We start from the raw sequence: 21500 nt of genomic DNA, 5'->3' as shown, positions 1-21500 counted from the left end.
TGGGCTTCCGTGTGTGGGCAACCCTCCCGCAACTGCACACTCCCAGAGCTCATAGAAGCAGAGCCATACCCACTGCAAGCACGCTGAAAATGAGGCTCCCATCATGGGGCCCCACGTATCCCTTTGCAGGCATCTTAACCATGGAGCTTCTAAAGTGGACCTGGGCTCTGTCCTGCATACACTCCCAGTTGTGGCCTGGCCAACACTCCAGCCCCTTCAGGCTATCTCCATGCAGCCTACCCCAGTCCTCTCCCCAGGTCTGTCCTCTGAAGCCCAAGTTTCAGCACCCAGCCCCCATGTGCACCATCAGATACATGTCTCCAGCTGGGGAGTAGTGAGGTGGCCAGGATTGTCTGTGTTGCTCTCTCTCTGTTCTGCCTGCCACAAGCCAGCTGCTGTACTCTCCTCTGAGCCTTCGAAGCTCTAACCTTGCCAGTTAAGAGTACTCTTGGTTGTTAAGTTTTTTTCTTTCAGCACTTTGAATATATCATGCCAGTCCCTTCTGGTCTGTAAAGTTTCTGCTTAAAAATCAGCTGACAACCTGTGGGGGATTCCTTTTTACGTAACTAGCTCCTGTGTGTGTGTGCACACGTGTCGATGCTTTTAAGATTCTCTTTATTTTTAACTTTTAACATCTAATTATATTGTGTTTTTATGTGAGCCTCTTTGGATTCATCTTGTTTGGAACTCCTGGGCTTCCTGGACTTTCATGCCTGTTTCCTTCACCAGGTTACGGAAGTTTTCAGTCATTATTTCTTCAAATAGGCTTTCTGACCCTTTCTCTCTCTCTTCTCCTTCCAGGACCCCTATAATGCCAATGATAGTATGCTTGATGTTATCTCAGGGATCCCTTAAACTATCCTCATTTTTTAAAATCCTTTGTTCTTTTTGCTGTTTTGATTGGATAATTTCTACTATCCTGTCTTCCAGATTGCTGATCCATTCTTTTACATTCTCTAATCTGCTTTTGATCCCCTCTAGTGCATTTTTCATTTCAGTTATTGTATTCTTCAGTTCTGACTGGATCTTTATATTTTCTATCACTTTGAGCTCTTACTGAGTTCATCCACTCTTGTCCCAAGTTTGGAGACTCTTTATGACTATTACTTTGAACTCTTTATCTGGTAAATTGCTTATCTCTGCTTCATATAGTTTTCTTTCCCTGAGATTTGGTCTTAGCTTTCATTTGGAAGATATTCCTTTGTCTCCTCTGTGTTTGCCTAACTCTATGTTTGTTTCTATGTATGAGGTATATCAGCTACATCTTCAGCCAAGTGCTCCAGGGGTATCCCCTGTGTGGGTGTGCCCTCCTGTTACGTTGGACCACAATTACTGCAGGCATACTGGTAGGTGGGATTGGTCCCCAGGCCAGCTGACTGTAAAGCCTGGCCATGACTGCTGTGGGCAGGCATAGCCTATCTTTAATTATTCAATATTTCAATCACATACAAATACACCATTCTTAAGCATAGTGAAAATTACATAATTATTGCAAGAACAAATTCTAAATTTTCATTAACTAGAATGAATACACTAGGCCAATACAGCAGTCACTAGCCACACGTAGCCACTGAGCACCTGCATCGTGGCTAGTCCAAATTGAGATGTACTCAAAGCATGAAGTACACACTGAATATCAAAGACCCAATTTTTTAAAAACGTGAATGTAATAATATTTTTGACAAACTCAGATAAACAGAATATATTAATTTTGTTTCTTTTTACTTTTTTAATGTGACTGCTAGAAAATTTTATACATAGGTGACTCATATTTCTATTGGACAAAGCTACACTACAATATCTCAAGACTACCTCTTTCCAATATGAAGAGAGTCAGAAATAAAAATATAAACATTATAAAATAATGATTATTTCTCTTAAATATCTGGTGTTAGAGGTATCTTAAGGCTAATATATTTTTAAACCTTTTTTTTCCCACTAACCACTGCCACTAATTTTTTGAACCAGAAACCAGAGTTTCCTCTTATTAATATAATATATAGCATCCTAACTATTCTAGTGGAGTGGGTAGAATTATTTCAACAACATAAATCACAACAGAGGTGGTTAAAAGTAAAGAAATAATTAAGAAAGCAATTTATGTCACGGAGATAAAAACAAAAACCGAGGGTGGGCAGCGAAAGTGTGAAAATAGTTTGGAAGGGCTGGGGATTGGGGGTTGAACACAAATCCCCCCCTGGCTTTGTGGTATGTAATCCTGGGACTTCAAGAAAATAACTTTTCCATATAGTGAGATTACTGAGAAGAATATGATACAAAGCAACAGGGTTTTTTATTTTCCAAAGGATCTCAACATGACGTTATGGCCACTGCAGGCATCAGTTTTTACGAAGCTCCCCATCAGAGTCAACTCCAAATGTGTCAGTGCAGGCCACAGCTCTGCAGTATTTCCACTAAGTAGCAGCTTGAAGAGCCAGCCCATTAACAGTACAGCTCCCAGTAAGACCTTCTTATCACTGTTGTGTCTCTGTCACCATAAACTTTTATACAGTAGGTCTGAGCCAATTCAATTAACTCTGTGATAATTCTACCAAGACAACAGATTAACATTTGAGTTAGGATCATCTTTTCCTCATAAGGAAAATGGTGCTTTTAAAAATATTAACATATATTCAAACCTATAAATATACATATATAATTGAACAGAGGATCTAAAACTAACTTGAACAATATCACATAGCTCATCTAAATATTTCAAAAGGAAAACATATACAATGCAGCCTTTACTTTTCTCACATACTATGAATAAGCTAAATATTTTACACTCTGTATTGGCTTAATACTTTTATTTTTTTTTTCAAATGTTCTTATGTTCTCTAAGATTTCCCTGAATGTTTCCTTTTCACTCTTATATTATTTGAGCAGGAGGGAAAGGAGCAAGTGATTCTTTGACCTCTAAACAGAAAAGACCTTATGTTTTAGTGACTATACTGATATTTTCCTATGCTTATAATAATCATCATTCTGTCTTTGCATATAATAATTGTCATGTTGTTTAACAACTGTACTTTTAAATTTAATACATTTTAATATTTGATAAAAGAAACATCATCTTTACTCTTCTTTTTAAAAATGTTGCCTAGTACCATTCATTTATCCTTCCATATGAATTTTAGAATCATTCTGTAAAGTTCTCAAAATGTAACAGTCAACAAATTATGTGGATAACCATTTGGAAAAAGACAAATATAGATTCCTACCAAATTCCTTATACCAAAATAATTTTCAGATCAAATATATTAAGAAGAAATTATAAAGCATTAGAAGAAATCTTGGCTTAGTAAGGATTTACAGTATGACAACCAAGATAAAAACCTTAAAAAACTAATAGAATTAAGCCATTCTAAACAATTGTTTATAAAACAATTGTATTTCCATAAAAATTACTAAGCAGAATTAAGGTAAACTGGGAAAACACACACAATTGCAATGAAACAGCAAAGAGTTAATATATTTAATGTAGGAAGAGCTCTTTCAAAATAGTAAAATATAAATATCCTTAAAAAAATGAGCAAAGAATTTAAATGAAGTTGTGGCCACCTCTGTTGGAGGACAGGGCTCTAAGTTGATTGTGTAATAGATAATGCACTTTCTCAATGGCTCTACAGTCATTATTAACATGTCTTCCTTCCTCCCCATAAGGACATAAGGTCATTTCTGTCCTTCAAGTTTGAACAGTTAATAAATCAGAGAATCCAAGGGGTATGTTCTATTTCCCAGGAATGATTGACACTTTGGTGCTGGGGTTTTATGGGGGGAGGGGGTAGTTTTTGTTTAGCTTGTGTGGGATTGTGTGGGAGGGGAAGTTTTGATTGTTTTTTTTTTCTTTTCTTCTGTGAGCTGTTGACGCCTGAAGTAGAACAAGTACATCTTCAGGTAAAGAGAGGGATTTCTCAACCCACTTTCTGTGATGTCAGACTATTGGAGAAACCCTTTCAGCTGCTTTCCAGATGTACCTAAATTCAGTCAGATATTTTGGATTAAGAAACCTGAAGTCCTGACAGATCATATACTCCAAGGAAATACATCAGGGACAGATAATTGGCTGAAAACACTGATGCTTCAATGTGACACATTTTTATAGAACATTTCTACCAAGGGGTACTGACTTGATTTCTCCTACAAGGACCACACTGCCTTTGTGTTTAATGTAATGCAATCTGTGTACCTTCTTATCATATATCTGCAAAATTTTCTCATTTTTATAAAAAATCATGCCAGTAAGCTAGATGTTGAATGTATGTAAGCAGCATTTGGTAACTGTGCTAAGAGGCTACACAAGTGCATTACTGGTTTAAATTTTTTTTTTTTAGTTCTGATTTGGTTGGATAAGGTTTCATTATGACCTCTTCTGGGTCTCAGGCTCTAATGCTTGATTGAAATAGAAGAAAATATATTGGTTTTTGAAAATCAGTGTATTGTGACTTGAACTGCTATACATTCTTCCACACAATATGTCAGAGTGATTAGTGCTTTGTACATTTAGACATTTTTATTTTACTGTTCTGAAAGAAAAAATATACTGAGTTTATAGAAAGTATTCTCCTAATTAACAAAGTTTAAAATATTATCTCTACTGATTAAAATTACAACAGATTTTGATAAATAAAATAACCAGAAAAAAGAGCAAAGAAAAGAACATAAATAATTTACAAAAGAATGGAAATAGCCATAAGTAGATGAAAAAAATGCTCAATCTCATTCATAATTAAAGAAATACAAATTAAAACAAATAATCAGATACCATTTTTTCTACCTATCAGATTGACAAAGACAAGCCTAAAAGTAGGAGAAATTTTAAAAAATAATAAAATAAATAATAGTGCCCAATACTGAGAGTGGGAGGAAATGGACAATATTGAGAAAGTGTGAGGAAATGGACATTCCCAAACACTGCTGGTGAAAGTGTGTATCAATGCACCTTTGAAGAGTACTTTGACAATATATATTAAAATCTTTAAGAATGTATGACTACTCTGATGCAGCAATCTCACTTCTAGGGTCATTTCCTAAGAAAATAAATGGACATATACTCCTAAATATTTAAATAAGGATGTTCACCCATGCACTATTTATAAGAGTGAAAAAATTAAAAAACTGTATGTTCCACAACAAAAGATTGGTTATATAAATGAAGACATTTAATGGTAGATTGAACTTCTATACAATCATTATGACTCACATTTGTTGACATGTATTTAAAAAGGAAAATTTTTAACTTGTGAAAATTAAATAAAATATTGCATTATAAAGTGCTTATTAGCATACTGCCTGTCACATTGTAAGCATATAATTTACATTTTCACATTATGTTTTATGGAAAATTTCAAATGTATACAATATGGAAAGAGTAAGATGATGAACTCCTATAGATTCATCACCTAGCTTCAACAATTATCAACATTTTGCCATTCTTAGTAATTTTTTAAGTTTGCAACTATTCCTCTCTTCCCATACACACACATACAGTGTTTTTCCTACCAAATGTACATGAATGCAATGTGCACAGCGTACAAGCACAGAAAAAGTCAGAAGAAACTTACATGCAAATGTTAACCATGGTAAATCTCTAAAGGATGGAATTATGAGTAATTTTATTTAATTCTCATTTCATCTACATTTTCTCATTTTTCTAAAATGAACATGTATTATGTCATTTTAATAGCTGACTAAAAGAAAAAAATCAAGCAAATATATGACTCAAACAGTGAGAAGTTATTCTGAACTCCACTTTTTTTTTTTTTTGGTTATGTGGCTTGAGGGATCTTAGTTGCCCAACCAGGGACTGAACCTGGGCCCACAGCAGTGAAATCACTCAGTCCTAAACACTGGACCGCCAGGGAATTCCCTGAACTCCACTTTTAGATGTTAAAAAATACAGAAGAAAAAACTTTACATCAATTTTTTTTTTAAATTGAGGGGAAGTGTGGATGTTGATATCCATTTATCCAATCTGCAAGACTTTCTACCTTTATTGTTCAATGGTGATTCACATATCAACAAAATGCAATGTTTCAACCTTAACTGGAGTCCAAGACATTATTTCACACAACTCAGGAAATTTGAACAGACTAGATATTAAATTATTTAAGAAGTTAGTCTGTTAATGTGACTCTGGTATGTCTATTTTTTTTAAGTCCTATCTGTTGGGAAATAAGACAATGTCTGTGATTTGCTCTGTAATATTCCAGCCAAAAGTAAAAAGTAGGGAAGGATGAAACAAAATTGGCAAAATGAGTTGTTGCTCAAAGAGTCTTAGTCTTGCAAGCTGAAAAAGTTCTAGAGATTTGTTACACAACAAGGGGCATATAGTTAACACTACTGTACTCTTTAAAATGGTTAAGATGGTAAGTTCTAATGCTTTTTACCACAATTTTTTAAAAGATTGGCAAAATGATAACTATTATTGCTGGGTAATGAGTATACAGAAATTCATTTTTTAAAAAAATTTTAAATGAGGACCACAAGGGAGAAGGAAATATAAGTAACATTTTTTACTTAATCAGAGCAGTTTTAGTTTAAAGAAAACTATCAGAAGAATAATTCAAATACCTTTAAGTAGGGAAAACAAACGTTGGCTTTTTAAAGGCATCTTACTCTAGCCCCAGATAAATTATGGTAAATAAAAATCTCATTTTTACTAACAATGAAGCTTTAATTATGCTGAGTAATCACAATAGTAATTTGAAAAAAGGATCTACAATCAACAATAAGCATACTACATAGATGAATAATTGAGAACTTAAAAACCAGGACTCAATTTTCTATTTTGCCAATCTGAGGCCTACAATATCTTACAGCTATTTATGTTTATACAGTGCTTTAGCATTCAGGCCAAAAAACGCTGGTCTAGACATCCAGGATTTTACTGGCCCACTCTGGCTGCATAGCTTGCTGCAGCCTAGTAAATAATTTTGTTCCTTGAGATTGCTGTGGGCCCCTCTTGCCATTCTGAGTAGACTCACTAACAGCAGAGCCATTTGTGGTAGTTTACTAGCCTGCTGATATTTCAGGGGGGATGATTAAAAGCCAATATATTACTGAAACTTAGAGCAGCAAATAATACAGATTGTTTCTTAAAAAAAATTTTTTTAGAGCTTCTCTCTAGCTCTCTTAACTTCTCCAGTAATTCTCTCTTCTATAAAACTGAGATAACTACCAACCTTGACAAATTATCATGGTATTAAACAGATAACATATAACTATATATTCTAGATAACTACATTTAGAAGAAGCACTGAGACAGTGTCTAGCACACAGAAGATGGTCACAAATATTCACTACCCTCTATTTTCATTTCCCTTTTGATCTTGGTTTTTAATTGAAAAAGCAAACAAACTGAATACGTTCTAAGAAGAAAGTTCCTAAATTGGGTAGCTAATTTTTTGTTTTGTTTAAGCCATTACTTTTTCATTAAAAAACAGTTTCTAGTAGTGTTCTAAGAAGTGTTTCTGTTGCCACAAAGATACTGCTTTTAGTTAGTGTGAATCTTTCAATATTTGTGTCCAAACAGGTGGACTGGCCGAAGCTCCCTGGCTGAGGGACCTCAGCCAAGGCACTCCGAACTATCAGAGATGGAACAAGACACAGACAGAAGTGGAACCAAGGCAAGAGCCAGAAACAGCCAGAATAAGTAAGCCAGAGCCAGAAAGAAATGGAAAAGGAGACAGAGAGAGCAGAGGTAGAAAGAGAAAAGGAGAGAGGGAGAGACCAAGATTAGGAGAGTGAAACAAATGTGAGTGTGGAGTGAGCATGAGAATGCAAGACAGTGACAGAGTGAGAGAGCAAGAAAGAGCACGAGTGAGGAGTTAGGAACCGCTGAGAAAAGCAGCAAGCAAGGGAGCAAGAGGGCGTGGGGATGTGGGTGGACATGGTGAACACATGCGCACAGCATTAAGCCTGCTCAAATTTAATCAAAACCTCTCTGCCTCTCATTATCCCAAAATGTCTTAAACTTACCTGAATTATCTCTGATTGTTCAGCCAGAGCCTTCCTTTGAGCCTCCAGAGAAGATACCTGTTGCTGATAAATCAAGCGCTGCTTCTCCCAGTCCAGTGATTTCTGACGAAATTCCTGAAGAAGCAATTAAGGTACTTAACTTCTAAGTGCTTCCCCTTGCTGTCACTACTTTCCAGATTCACTTTTACTTTAATTGTTCCCCAGGTCCCTGGGTACACATGCACCTTTCTCCACAGCAGGAGCCCCATTACTCACTTAGCTGATAGAACTATAGAGTAATACTAAATTCCTTACATACTGTGCCTCTGGAGATCTGTCTTTCTAAATTTAACACCCTAATGGTGAAGAGTATGAAACACAGATGCTAAATACTGGATTCATGATTTTCAAAGATCTGCTGCCACCTAAGGGTTGCTAATAATTTTTTTAGTGATTTTTCAGAAAACTGATGCTAAGATAATGAAAATTTCAAAATATGATTACAGATACCCCTCACTGCCCAAATTCTTGATATCCAAACCCAGGAACTGAACACATTCAATTAAATTTTCAGATAAATCCCTGGGTAGCCCAATTCTTATCAGTGTCTAAAACTCAGGAACCAAATAGATTCAGTTAACACAGTATCCTTTGATATCCAAATTTTTATTATCTCAACAGAACTGCAAAGACATGAATAACAAGAAATATCTGTATTAAATTTTAACAGCTATCTGTAACCCAAAGCCAAACAGTTCAAAATCAATGATGGATCAATAGTAACTTCAAGTTGCACGATCAAGAAAATGAGCCCAGTATTTATGAAAATGAGGCAAACCAAAGAGAAAGGAAACTCAGTCTTTCCATCACTGTCCTCCAGGAGCCTCAACTCCAGAAGTCTCATGCTAGCTTAGGGTAATTACTGTTCACCAGCTGATACTCACTTATTCATTATTTCTACCATATACATGCCAGGTACTGTTCTAGGTGCTGGGGATACACTATTTAACAAAACAAAAATTCTAGCCCCACTCAATTGGAGGGAGATAGGCAACACATTCATTGTACAGTACCTTAGATAGTAATACAGTCACCCCTCAGTATCTGTGGGGGACTAGTTCCAGGCCTCTGCAGATTCTAAAATCCACAGATGCTCACGTCCCTTATATAAAATGGTGTATTATTTGCATATAACCAATGCACATCCTCCCATATACTTGAAATCATTTCTAGATTACTTATAATACCTAATACAATGTAAATGCTATGTAAATAGTTGTAAATACAACGTAAATGCTGTGAAAATAGTTGCTTGTGCATGACAGATTCAAGGTTTGCTTTCTGGAACTTTCTGGAATTTTTTTTCCCCAGAATATTTTAGATCCATGGTTGGTTGAATCCATGGATGCGGAACCCACAGATACAGAAAGCCAACTATACCTGTTTTGGGGAAAATAGAGCATGAAGTGCTCAGAGTTGGGGGCTGCAATTTTAAAAAGGAGTGGCCACATTGAGTAACATTTAAGTAAACACCAAGGGAGACAGGGATGAAGTTATACTATTCTGGGAAGAGGGAACAGCAAGTACAAGGCCTTGAAGTGGAAGCATCCTGGTATGTTCAAGGATGAGCAAGGAGGTTGGTGTGGCTGGAATGAGTGAGTAAAAGGAAAAAAAGGAAGAGAAAGGTCAGAGTTAACAGGCGGTGAAACTACATAGGTCATTATGATAACTTTGTCTTTTAAGAGAAGCTACTGGAAGGTTTATGTACAGGAGAGGACATGATTTGACTTACATTAAAACAGAATCATTCTGGCTATTGTGCTGGGAAAAGAGAAATCAAGGGTGACTCCAAGGTTTTTAGGCTTGAGCAATCTGAGGAATGGAGTTGCCATTAACTGAAACAGAAATGGTGCTGGAAGATAGGAGAGAAAAAAATCAGGACCTTTATTTTGGACATGTCAAGTTTGAGACAGCTTTAGACATTGGAGATGTGAAACAGGAGGTTGGAAATTATTCTGTAGCAAAAAGGAGAGGTCAGGACTAGATATACAAATGTGGGAATTATCAACATATACACAATGCTTAAAACTATGAGACTGAATGATATCACCAAGGGAGTGGGCCTAGACAGAAAAAAGAAGAGTACAATGACACAACCGTGAGGTGTTCCAATGCTAAAAGGTTGGGGAACAAAAGAGACTGAGAAAGAGTGGCAAACAAGTTAGGAGAAAACCCAGGAAAGTGCAATCGTTCTCCAAGCCAAATCCAGAAAGAGGTGTAAGGAGGACGGAGACCAGCTGGGTCCAGTGCTGCAGACAGGATGGGGAAGATGAGGGCTGGCCACAGGCTTGAGTAATGGGGAAGTCACTGGTGACCTCCATGCAAATAGCTTCTGCAGAGAGAGGGGGCAAAAGCCTTACTGAGTGGGTGTAAGAAAAATGGAAGGAAAGGAACTGGAGACAAGTATAGGTACATAAAGTAGTTTAGTTATAAAATGAAGGAAAAAAATGGGGCAGTATCCAGAGTATGAAGAGAGAGGTCAAGAAAGGATATTTAAGAGGGGGTAAGTTTGCATGTTGGTGGAAAATATCCAGTAGGGAGGAAAAACCTGATGATGCAGAAGAGAGGAGCATTTCTAGAGTAATGTCATGGGTAGGGAATAGGGAGAGCATGGACAGTCCCTCCAGCAGGAAGGCAGAGTATACGGGTGCAGTTGCAAATAGGCAGATAGACACAAGGCTGGAAGTTTGTGAAAATTATTTTCTATTTTCTCAATGAAATAGAAAGAAAGATCATCATCCAAAAGTGAGGATGTGGGGAAAAGTGTTGAAAATTCAAGAAAAGAGAACGTATGAAACAGTCATTATGGAAAGTAGGAGAGTGAGGGGAAATATAATATGATTCTGGGCAGCATGAGGACCCATTTGAGGTGAGTGACCATGAATTTAAAATGAGGCCAGTCAGCACGATTATATTTTTCTCCAGCCATGGTCTGCCACACGACAGGTAGAAAGTGGGGAGAAAGCTGGATTTAATGAGAGTTACAGTTTTGCCAAGCAAAGGCGATGAAGTAAGAGAGAGCACAGAATTGAAGGGGAATATAAGGAGTGTAACCATGGGATGGAAGCTGGGTAAGGACTTGTAACTGAGGACACAAGGTAGAGACAGAGCAGTGACAAGTGGCAGGATCCAAGCACTTTAAGGGATGAGGGGGTCAGGTGAGTATCGAGCATCAGGAGCCAGAGGGAGAGAGCTGAAAAGACAGGGATGGTAGTTGGAGAATGTGATGCTTAAAAATGTGATTCTAGGAGGGTTGCAAGTATTGGTAATAACACCTAAGGAAGGACAATGGGAAAAGGGAGAAGAGACAGATAGGAGATCAAAATATCCGTGGAGGAAAGAACACCAAGGAACTCAAAGACCACAGTATTATAAGCATCAACTCTGTGGATACTGAAATCCTCAAGAATTATGATAAGAACAAGGCTGGAGAGAATGACAGTGAACTGGGAGCTGAAGTCTTTGAACAGGGGAGTAACCAGGGATCAGAAGATGACTAACTTTGGCTGTATGTACACTGGTTGGTGGTATATGCTGATGACATGAAAATCAAAGATGGATTTTCTTGTTGGTGGGAATGTAAATTGATACAGCCACTATGGAGAACAGTATGGAGATTCCTTAAAAAACTAAAAATAGAACTACTATACGACACAGCAATCCCACTACTGGACACATACCCTGAGAAAACCATAATTCAAAAAGAGTCACGTACAACAATGTTCATTGCAGCTCTATTTACAATAGCCAGGACATGGAAACAACCTAAGTGTGCATCGACAGATGAATGGATAAAGAAGATGTGGCACATATATACAATGGAATATTACTCAGCTATAAAAAGGAATGAAACTGAGTTATTTGTAGTGAGGTGGATGGACCTAGAAACCGTCATACAGAGTGAAGTAAGTCAGAAAGGGAAAAACAAATACCGTATGCTAACACATATATATGGAATCTAAAAAAAAAAAATGGTCAGAAGAACCTAGGGGCCAGACAGGAATAAAGGTGCAGACCTACTAGAGAATGAACTTGAGGATACGGGGAGGGGGAGGGTAAGCTGGGACAAAGTGAGAGAGTGGCATGCACATATATACACTACCAAACGTAAAATAGCTAGTGGGAAACAGCCGCATAGCACAGGGAGATCAGCTTGGTGCTTTGTGACCACCTAGAGGGGTGGGATACGGACGGTGGGAGGGAGGGAGACGCAAGAGGCAAGAGATATGGGGACATATGTATATGTATAACTGATTCACTTTGTTACAAAGCAGAAACTAACACACCATTGTAAAGCAATTATACTCTAATAAAGATGTTAAAAAAAAAATAAGATGGAGTTTCTGAGGTACAAAGAAAAGACAATGGTCAGGAAGTGGTAATGGGGAACAAGAACATGAGGGGTTTTTCAAAAAAGACCCAGATTTCACTGAAGAGGGCTGGAGGGACAGCAGTATCTGATTCTAAGCTCTTCAAATGTATAAAAATATTGAGATATAAAAAAAATTAAATGCAGAAATTAAAATTCTAGGTAGTAATAATATACTGGCATTTGTGGGTGACAGGTCACTGAGTAGAAAAATTGTAAGTAATCACACAAAGATGTTGAACAATGTTTCTCAAATTAGCATTGGCTAGGGAAGCTAGATAAAATGCAGAGTCCTAGCTCGCATGCCATACAACTGGATCAAAATCTCTGAGAGCCTAAAGAGGGCCCTGGGTGACTCTTAGGTACCGTTGAGAACCAAGAGCACAGACAGAGGGGATCCAAGGGGAAAAAAGTGACAGCCTCGTGCTGCTCTTTCATCTACTCTTGGTGGTTTTAACCCACCACTCCCTTAACTCCTCTAGGGAATCAATATATACAATAATAATGGAGTTATTCAGTCTTAATAAAAACAAAGTCAGCAAAGGGGGAGGTAAGTGACTTACCATATCTAAATGGGAACTGACGATAAACAATCTGATATGCAGAGTACTCTGTACAAAAAAGCTTCAACACTTAGTACCTTCAACACTTACTAAGTCCCTACTCTGTTAGGTGATAAATAAGACAAGGACACTGCCCATGGAGGACAGCTAGTAACTGGTCGTCAATGTTCCTCAATATTGGCATTTTGGGTTCAATACTCCTTCCTGTGTGGAAAAGTCCCAGCCATGTTTAGTGTCCCTGGTCCCTGTGCCCTACACACCAGTTTCACTCCCAGCCATTCTGACAACCGAAACAATGTCTCCATACATTTCCAATGCCTTCAAAGGAGGGTACTGCCCTGTTGAGAGTTACTGATAGCTAGTAACCATCCTGGTGACAGGATGCACAGTGGATCACCCTCCCACCTTTGAAACAGCTCAGTAGTAGTCCTGGAGATGAGAGAAAATTGGTTTCAGGAAATAGCACTATTAGAAACAGCATTTTCCTACATGAAGGCTGACAATCACTATGAGCAAATCAGTACTATGAACATACCTCTATTTTTCCAGTTAATCTCTCAATTTCAGACCGATCTTCCCTGTGATTTCTGGCATTTCCTCTGAAGTCTCTTACATGTTTTCTCTGTAGTTTTTCATAGCTTCTCTTCAGTCTGCCTAACTGTAGACACAGTTATTTCTAGACTTAAAATTTAAGAATGTGTAAACAGTGCTGATACAACAAATTGGCATTATGAAAGCACGCATAGAGCTAACTAGTATCCCTGAAAACAGACAGCATGTCAGATAAAATAACAACTCAAAACTACATATAAAAAATAAACACCAGAAAAGAAATATATTGAGTCAAAGAAAAATAAAGGGAAAATATTTTATAAACAGAAGTTAATTTTTCTTACAATGTACAGTCGCCTTGCACTTAGGGGCCCCTAAACCCACCCCCACAATAAAAGCAGCAAATAAAAACCCTGTCTCTCTTCTCTAGGCCTGTGGTTCTTGAACCATTCTCCTGCGGAACACTGAGTAAGTAAGCAAGAGAGGAGTACTGTGGAATTAAATGAAAATAAAAGCAGTTTTTTCCCAATCTGAAGAATAAAATTGAGTTAACTGATAGAATTTTCTTACTTTTCTTATCTATCCCAAAATGCTTCTGAAACCTTTGGATCCTCCATTATTTAAAATCTAGTAACTGATTCAACTTAAAAATTAAAACATTTAATATAAGCTTTTGGTATCAGTATTTCATGGTATTATACAAAAATAGCTCTATTTCTTTCAGGTCCTCAACCAACAAACACATTTTAGAATCGCTGTTGTAGGTAGTATCAAACATATAAATAGGCAAGATTCTTTACCTGGGTTTAAGAACAGAGAAATAGATTTCCACCCCTGCACCTCCCTTAGTATATATACATCCACTCTATGAAGTAGAAACTGGCTCGTTAACAAAATTCTCATGGGTTGAAGAGACAGAATTATACAACACATAACAGAATTAAAATCTTACTTCTTCATGTAGTTTCTTTAACTCCAGCTTATACTCTATGGCCATCTCTTGCTTGACTTTTTCATGTTCTTCAACCTGCTGATGCAACATTCCAACCTAAAAGCAGAGAGGTGGTAGCATTTTTCACTATTAGCATTGAAACAATAACCCTGAAACACAAAAATAGGAAATAACCTTTGTACTTATCTGTGAATACACATTCTCAACTGTATAATTTCTCAGGAAGTCAAATATCTAATTATTTAATAATCCATAACAATGCCAAAAAATGGAAAATGAGCAATTGTTCTAGAATTGCTAGGTTTAGAGAGAAACTTCCTCTGTCTCATTTATTCTCCCCAACTCTTTTTATCAAAAAAAACCTCACAAAAAATTAAGAGAGATAAAGTTACAAGAACCTTGGAATCTAAAAATATGGAACAAAAATCTATAAGACTTCAAGAATAAATTCTATAAATCAAAGTACAGAATAGTAACATCAGACAGAAAGATAGCAGGAGACTTGTACCTGCTTTACCATTTACCCCACTTCAAAGAAAACCAGTTTCACCAGCCAGAGTGAGCATGTTATCCTAACCCATTTTTCAGTGGTTTGATGCCAGCCACAGCTAGCTCATGCCCAGCCCTCACTTCCATCAATATCCATCAGCATTTCTCTACATCTCTCAATAACCAGTTAGCATTTCATCTACTAACAGCTAGAAGGGAAAGGAAGAACTGGGAACGGTAAGTAGTAATCTCAATCACAATACAGAATGGTAATTTAAAAATAAAAAAACTGTAGATCTTAAAAGTTCTCATCACAAGAAAACAAAATTTTGTGACTATGTATGGTGACAGATGTTACTAGACTTACTGTGGTGATCATTTCACAATATATACAAATATCGAATCATTACATTGTATAACTAAACTAATATAATGTTATATCTCAATTATACCTGAATTAAAAAATGCAAAAATAAAATTCTTATAAGAACAAGGAGTTAATGCAATTGCAATTAAAAATTCTAGTAGAATTCTTTTTTGGAACGAAAAAGTGATTCTGAAGTTCAAACCAGAGGAATGATTAAGTATAGCCAATAAAATAGAAAAAACTACTTAATTTTTTTTTTTATTTAAATGAGTATTTACTGAATTCCTGGATAGGGAGAAACTGAGCTTAAAACTAATGAGTCATTTGAGAATGACAGATTTGACTCTGCAAAATATGGAACTTCTATATTTGAAAAAATTCCATTAAAATTAAAAATAAACTGAGAAAAACATTTACAAAAGTATGTCAAAGGGTTTTTAGTATTTAGGTATCTTTTTGTAACTTGTTTCCACTATGTTCAAAGAACATACTCCATTATTTCAAGACTCTGAGTTGTGTCAAGATTTATCATATGGTCAGTTTTGGAAAGAGTTGCTTGTGCTGGAAAAAACCGTACACCACAGTTCTCTTGTGCAATGTTCTGTATATATAAATTAGGTCAAGTTTGTTGATCATGGTGCTCAAATCTACATCCTTACTGATATCTGTCTCTTGTTCCATCAGCTACTAAGAAAATTGGGTTAAAATGCCCAACTACAATTGTGGCTTCATCTATTCCTCCTTGTAGTTCTGCCACTCTTTGCATACAGATAAGAGAAACAGAGAGAAATTTAAAATTAGAAACTTACAAATTCAGATTTTTTTTGGTCTTAGTTTGAGTTCTCCCAAAAGTGTAGATTTTAGGGCAGTTAGGTAATGGAGGTGATCCCAGGAAACACAGTAAGGAAATGAAGAGAGAGATCCAGAGAAGGAAGGAAAGCCAATAAAGTGTGTTACTGAGCTGATTTCTGCAGTAAGTGCTGGAGCCGCTCCCACAGGGAACTCACCAAGGAAACAAACAGAATGTGTTTCAGAATTGTCCCTCTAAGGGATGGGAAGTTGGAGAGTTTATCCACCGATTCCAGTCCCTCCACTGCTTGAGGCTTGCCCCAGGAGTGTTAACTGCCTCCACAATCCCAGGTTTCACCTGAGCAGCTTTTAAGTTTCCAGAAAGAGAAGCACAGTGTAGTGAGATGCTGGCAGTGCACAGTGAGCTGTATGTAATATCCAGGTGAAATGAGGGGGCAAGGAGGATGTGATACAGGCCAATAAGAATATCTGCTACAGTTACATATACGGAGGTTTCATATTTTATCATTATGAAGTGTTTCTCTTCACCTTTGGTAACGTTCACTACTTCTGCTTCAAGTACAGTTTAGCTACACCATCTCTCTATTCAAAGTGTTTGTATGGTATATATTTTTTACATTTTACTTTCAACTTTGCTGTATCTTTATAAACATCAAATAATTGAGTTCAATTATCTTTACCCAGTTGGACAATTTTTATCTTTTAATTAAGCCATTTAGTACATTTACATTTACGGGACCTCTTTCGATTTATATCTATTGTCTTACTAAGTGCTATTTGTACTTAATAAGCTCTACGTTCCTATGTTCCTTTTTCTCTCCTTTCTTGCCTTCTTTGGGGCTGATAACTTCTTACTTCATTTTTCTCCTTCTGTTAGCTTAGAAGACATATACTCTATTAACATATTACTATATACTTTTAATGGTTCTCTCAAGACTAAAACTTAACTAATTAACACTAGACTTAACTAACGTTAATTAGATTAACATTAGCTAACATTAACATTAGTTTTACCAATTCCCAGGCAACCCAAGGACTACAGAAATACTTTAATTCCATTTACCCCCCCACCAACTTGATTGAAATGCCATCATAATTCCACATATATGTTCAACTGAAGGCTCTTGTTGTTATATACAGTAAATATTTGTTTAGATTTACCCACATATCTACTGTCGCCTTTCGTTTCTTCCTTTATCTCTTGAGCTTCCATCTGGGGTCACTTTCCTTCTGCCTGAAGAACATTCTTTTAGTATTTCCTTGGTGCAGGTCTCCTAGTGACAAATTCTCTCAATCTTTGTTGATCTGAAAATGTCTTGATTTCACCTTTATTCTGGGTATAGAATTTATTTCTGGTTTGGCAGGGAAGAAAGTCATTTCTTTGTGGACATCATTCTATTGTCTTCTGGCTTTCACTGTTTTAGCTGACAAGTCAGCTGTTAGAAGCCGTTCGTAGATCACCTTTTTTTCTTGGTAAATATCTGGTTTTGTTTTATTTTGTTTTCTTTGATAACTTTTCAGATGTCCTCTTTGTCTTTAGTTTTCAACCTAGGTAAATATTTCTTTCTGTTTATCTTGCTTGAGGTTTTCAGATTTCTTAAGTACACGGCCTTCCTCACTTTTGGCAAAATCTCGGTCAATTTATCTTCAAATATTGCTTTAGCCCATTCTCACTTTGTTTTCTCCTTCAGGGATCCCCAAAACACTCATATTTGACCTTCTCACTGTATCCTCTTTTCTCTTATCCTCTCTTCTATATTTTCTATCATTCTGTCTGTGCTTTATTCCAAACATTTTCTTCTGTCATATCTTCCAGTTCACCAATTATCTCTTAATCTTAAAGGCCTTAATTTCGTTTATTCTATTTTTCAACATTATGATTTCCACTCATCTTTTAATAGTTTCCAATTTTTTCAAAAGATAAGAAATGCTCAATCTTATCTTTTATCTCCTTGAACACAGTAAACAAAGCTATTGCAATTTCCTTTCCTTTTCTTTCTTTTACTTTCTTTCTTCCTGTGAAAACATCCTTCCTGGAGCTTGCCATTCTCAAATATTGGTAAGTTACTCTAGGCTACCTGTATAGCTGTCATCTTGGGAACTCCCTTCACCATTATTCTGGAGGCTTTCTGTGCTTTTCTGCTTTTTGCTTTTTAAAAAAATTCTCTGTCATCTTCTTTGTAAGTTTACTTCTCATTTTGGTAGAACATTCTTTTGAGATTTTACATGTCTGAAAATACCTTTATTCTCTTTTCACATCTGGTTGAAAGTTTGATTGGCTGTAGAATTTAGTAGTAAATTTCACTCAGGATGTTTTTAGTTAAATGTGAATCTTTCAGACTTTAACATTTGGTAATTGCAGACTAGGTATTCTGGGCCAGTCCATACACTGAGGACAACTATATAAGTAAGATTTCTTAAAAACTGTGCCTGAAGTCAAGCGCTAACATGATAGGGAAGAATTACCAGGTCAGCATCTGGGCTAGGCTAGAGGTGGAGGGAGGTGAGCCCAGAGTTTGGGGCAAGTATTAACTGAAACTAGAGAAGGCAGCTGAAAGGATAAGAGGCCAAATGGGAGTTTTGATAACTTCAAGGGGCTAAGAGAATAAAAGATTTTGTGCCCAAGACAGCTCTGAACCCATCCTTGCTTTGAGTTGGGACCCTGAAAGGCTGTACCCTAGGAGTAAGAATGAGCCAGATGTAGAACAGGCCTTCTTGAAATTGCCAATCAACTGCAGACATCTGAATCTCTGAAATCAGTTTAAGATGATCTTAAGAGAGTGCTAACGTCTGTCCCCAGGCATCTCCAAAGTGCTAGGGATTCCAGGAACTTGGAAAAAACAACCTAAACTTTCTCCAAAGGAAAAAAAAAACAAACACTATTCTGTGTCTTAAACTATTTCTTCAAATAATTTTACAAATACAGTGCTTGATAATCCACTCAGAAAGTAACCCTACACATACAAGGAGATAAGACAACAAAAGTGAAAAAAAAGTAGAAGCAATAAAAGAAAGAGATCCATGGCAAATCTAGATACTGGCATTATCAATTCTTCCTATCATTGAGAAGGTACTTTTTAAAAAAGCAAATAAAAATGAGACAGTTACTAATTCCCCAGAAAACAAAAACATTGCACAAGAAATAAGCTTGATTATTATTATGCTATCTGACTCAGTTGTAAATAATAATTACCATCTTAATGATATAAACACTAAACACTGACCTAACGAAAAATTAAGATATACAATTCTGGCGGGATGAGGGGATGGAAATTGTATATGAGAGCAAAGCCCTTAATTTCCATAGCAGCAAGTTATTAGATAAATAGTTAAAACTGAAAATTAAGAAGATTGCCATAAAATGTTATATAGAAATATGAAGAGAATAACAAAAAAAGAGTAAAAGACACTGAAATGACTGCCTCAGAGAAGCAAGAATCCTAGGTTCAGAGGACTAGGGCAGATGATCACTGTTTTTTCTTACGAGCTTTGTAGAACCATTTTTCTTTTCATTTACTATGTAAGGCAAGCATAAGTATAAAATGTGAAGAAAAGATTGTTTAATTTCATTTATTTACCAGAGTCTGGTTCTTAGTGGGCATGCAACAATATCTAAATTTCTTAAAGGAAAAGAGGAGGAAGAAAGAGCTTAATTGCTGAGAGCAAGAGATGGCATCAGAGAAATGGAAGAGAGGTTTGAAAACTGTCAGTATGGATGATATCGTTTTAACTACAATTTAGAGTTTTCAAAGTGGTTTCTTAAAACCGTAACTCAATCTTCACAACAACATGGGAACATAGGGATTATATCCTAATTTTACACATGATGAAATGGGCTCAGAGAGGTTAAATTATTTGTCCAAGGCCATTCAGCTGAGAAAAGGCACAGCCAGGACTCCAAATTCCTTACTTGTTTCATTAGCTCTACCTGCTCTGTAGGGCATTAGAAGGTAACAGCAGCAGAAACGTCCATTAAAACCAATCCAATCCCAACAATGTAATCAGAAAACAGATCATTCACTTATGCAACAAGTTGTTTATACTAGTACTCCTCCAAGTATGATCTGCAGATGGGCTGGAGCTGGTCACAACAGCAATCCAGTGTGAGATAAGAACCCTGAAGCAGAATGTAATCAACTATGTTACAAAACACACTGTTTAGTGCAACTGACATTTTTATACAGCAAAACTTTCCGTGAAGTGAAGGATGCAATGTACTACTTTACATTCTGGTGCAATCCTTTCATCTCACCATGGACCTGTCATTTCAGTAGCACTGGTTTATACCATAGGACTAACTGCTTCTAGGACTGAAACTTTCAAACAAATAAAACTGACAAAAACTTAAAGCTCTATATTCTAGTTCTTCTATCATGTGCTTTTCAAAGTAGATTATAAACATATTATTACCAATAACAGTGAAATTACAATTTCACAGACAAACTCTATGGAACAGATTCCTATAGTTAGTATTTACCTCTAGAAATTTAATCAACTTCTAGCAACCCAATCAATGAAGCAGCAAATCATTGACAGCTATATTTCTAAATATCTTTTATGTCCCCAGGCCAAACCTGTAATCTTCAAATCTTTACCAAGGAACCTATCTACTCAATCTCTTTAATTCCTCTTTAAGGTATTAAGTACAGGCATACTTCAGAGATACTGCAGGTTCCTTCCAGATCACAATAAAGCAAATACTGTGATAAAATGAGTCACATGAATTTTTTTGGTTTCGCAGTGCATATAAATGTTATGTTTACACTGTACTGTAGTCAACTAAGTGTGCAAGAGTATTATGTCTAAAAAACAATGTATATATCTTAATTTAAAAACACTTTATTGCTAAAGAAAAAAATGCTAACCATCATCAGAGCCTTCAGTGGGTCATAATCTATATGTTGGTAGAGGATTTGAAATATTGCAAGAATCACCAAAATGTGACTCAGAGACATGAAGTGAGCAAATGCTATAAGAAAAAAGGTGCCAACAGACTTGTTCAACACAAGGTTTCCACAAAACTTCAATTTGTAAAAAAATACAATATCGGCAAAGCATTATAGAGTGAAGTGCAATAAAATGAGTAGTTTTATTACTGCATGTAGTGCAGTAATGCCCTTGACATCAAAACTAAGCTGCAGGAATAAGTTTCAACAGCCTCGGCATGAATATTCTCATGATCACACACACAGGAATTTCTTTAATGGGTTTCTAACAAAGTAAACAACTTAGATATCCACATATATAGTTGACGGTTTGAACTGTGCAGGTCCACTTATACATGGATTTTTTTCGATAAATATGTACTACTGTACTACACTACCCAAAGTTGGTTGAATCTGCAGATTCAGAACAGATACATATACAAGGGCCAACTGT

General features: G+C 36.4%; 1 protein-coding gene across 13 annotated transcripts in view; it reads right to left on the bottom strand.

Moving 5' to 3' along the window:
* The window catches only part of CEP63 (centrosomal protein 63), a 73785-nt gene that overhangs the window by 35477 nt on the left and 16808 nt on the right, over window positions 1-21500 (bottom strand). For 12 of the 13 annotated variants that reach the window (XM_027091738.1, XM_027091740.1, XM_027091734.1 and 9 more), the window contains 3 exons: window positions 14456-14551; window positions 13487-13609; window positions 7981-8094 (listed from right to left, as the gene is read on the bottom strand). In XM_027091738.1, the coding sequence (XP_026947539.1) occupies window positions 7981-8094; window positions 13487-13609; window positions 14456-14551 (333 nt within the window). Of the gene's footprint in view, window positions 1-7980; window positions 8095-13486; window positions 13610-14455; window positions 14605-21500 lie in introns of all 13 variants that reach the window. The other variant, XM_027091743.1, reaches the window with a different exon arrangement.

This window comes from Aethalodelphis obliquidens, unplaced genomic scaffold (assembly GCF_003676395.1).
Source record: "Aethalodelphis obliquidens isolate GAN/ISIS:26980383/991018 unplaced genomic scaffold, ASM367639v1 scaffold72, whole genome shotgun sequence".
NCBI classification, from domain to species: domain Eukaryota; kingdom Metazoa; phylum Chordata; class Mammalia; order Artiodactyla; family Delphinidae; genus Aethalodelphis; species Aethalodelphis obliquidens.
Note: the sequence above shows the minus strand (reverse complement) of the source record. Positions and strands in the feature narration are given on the sequence as shown.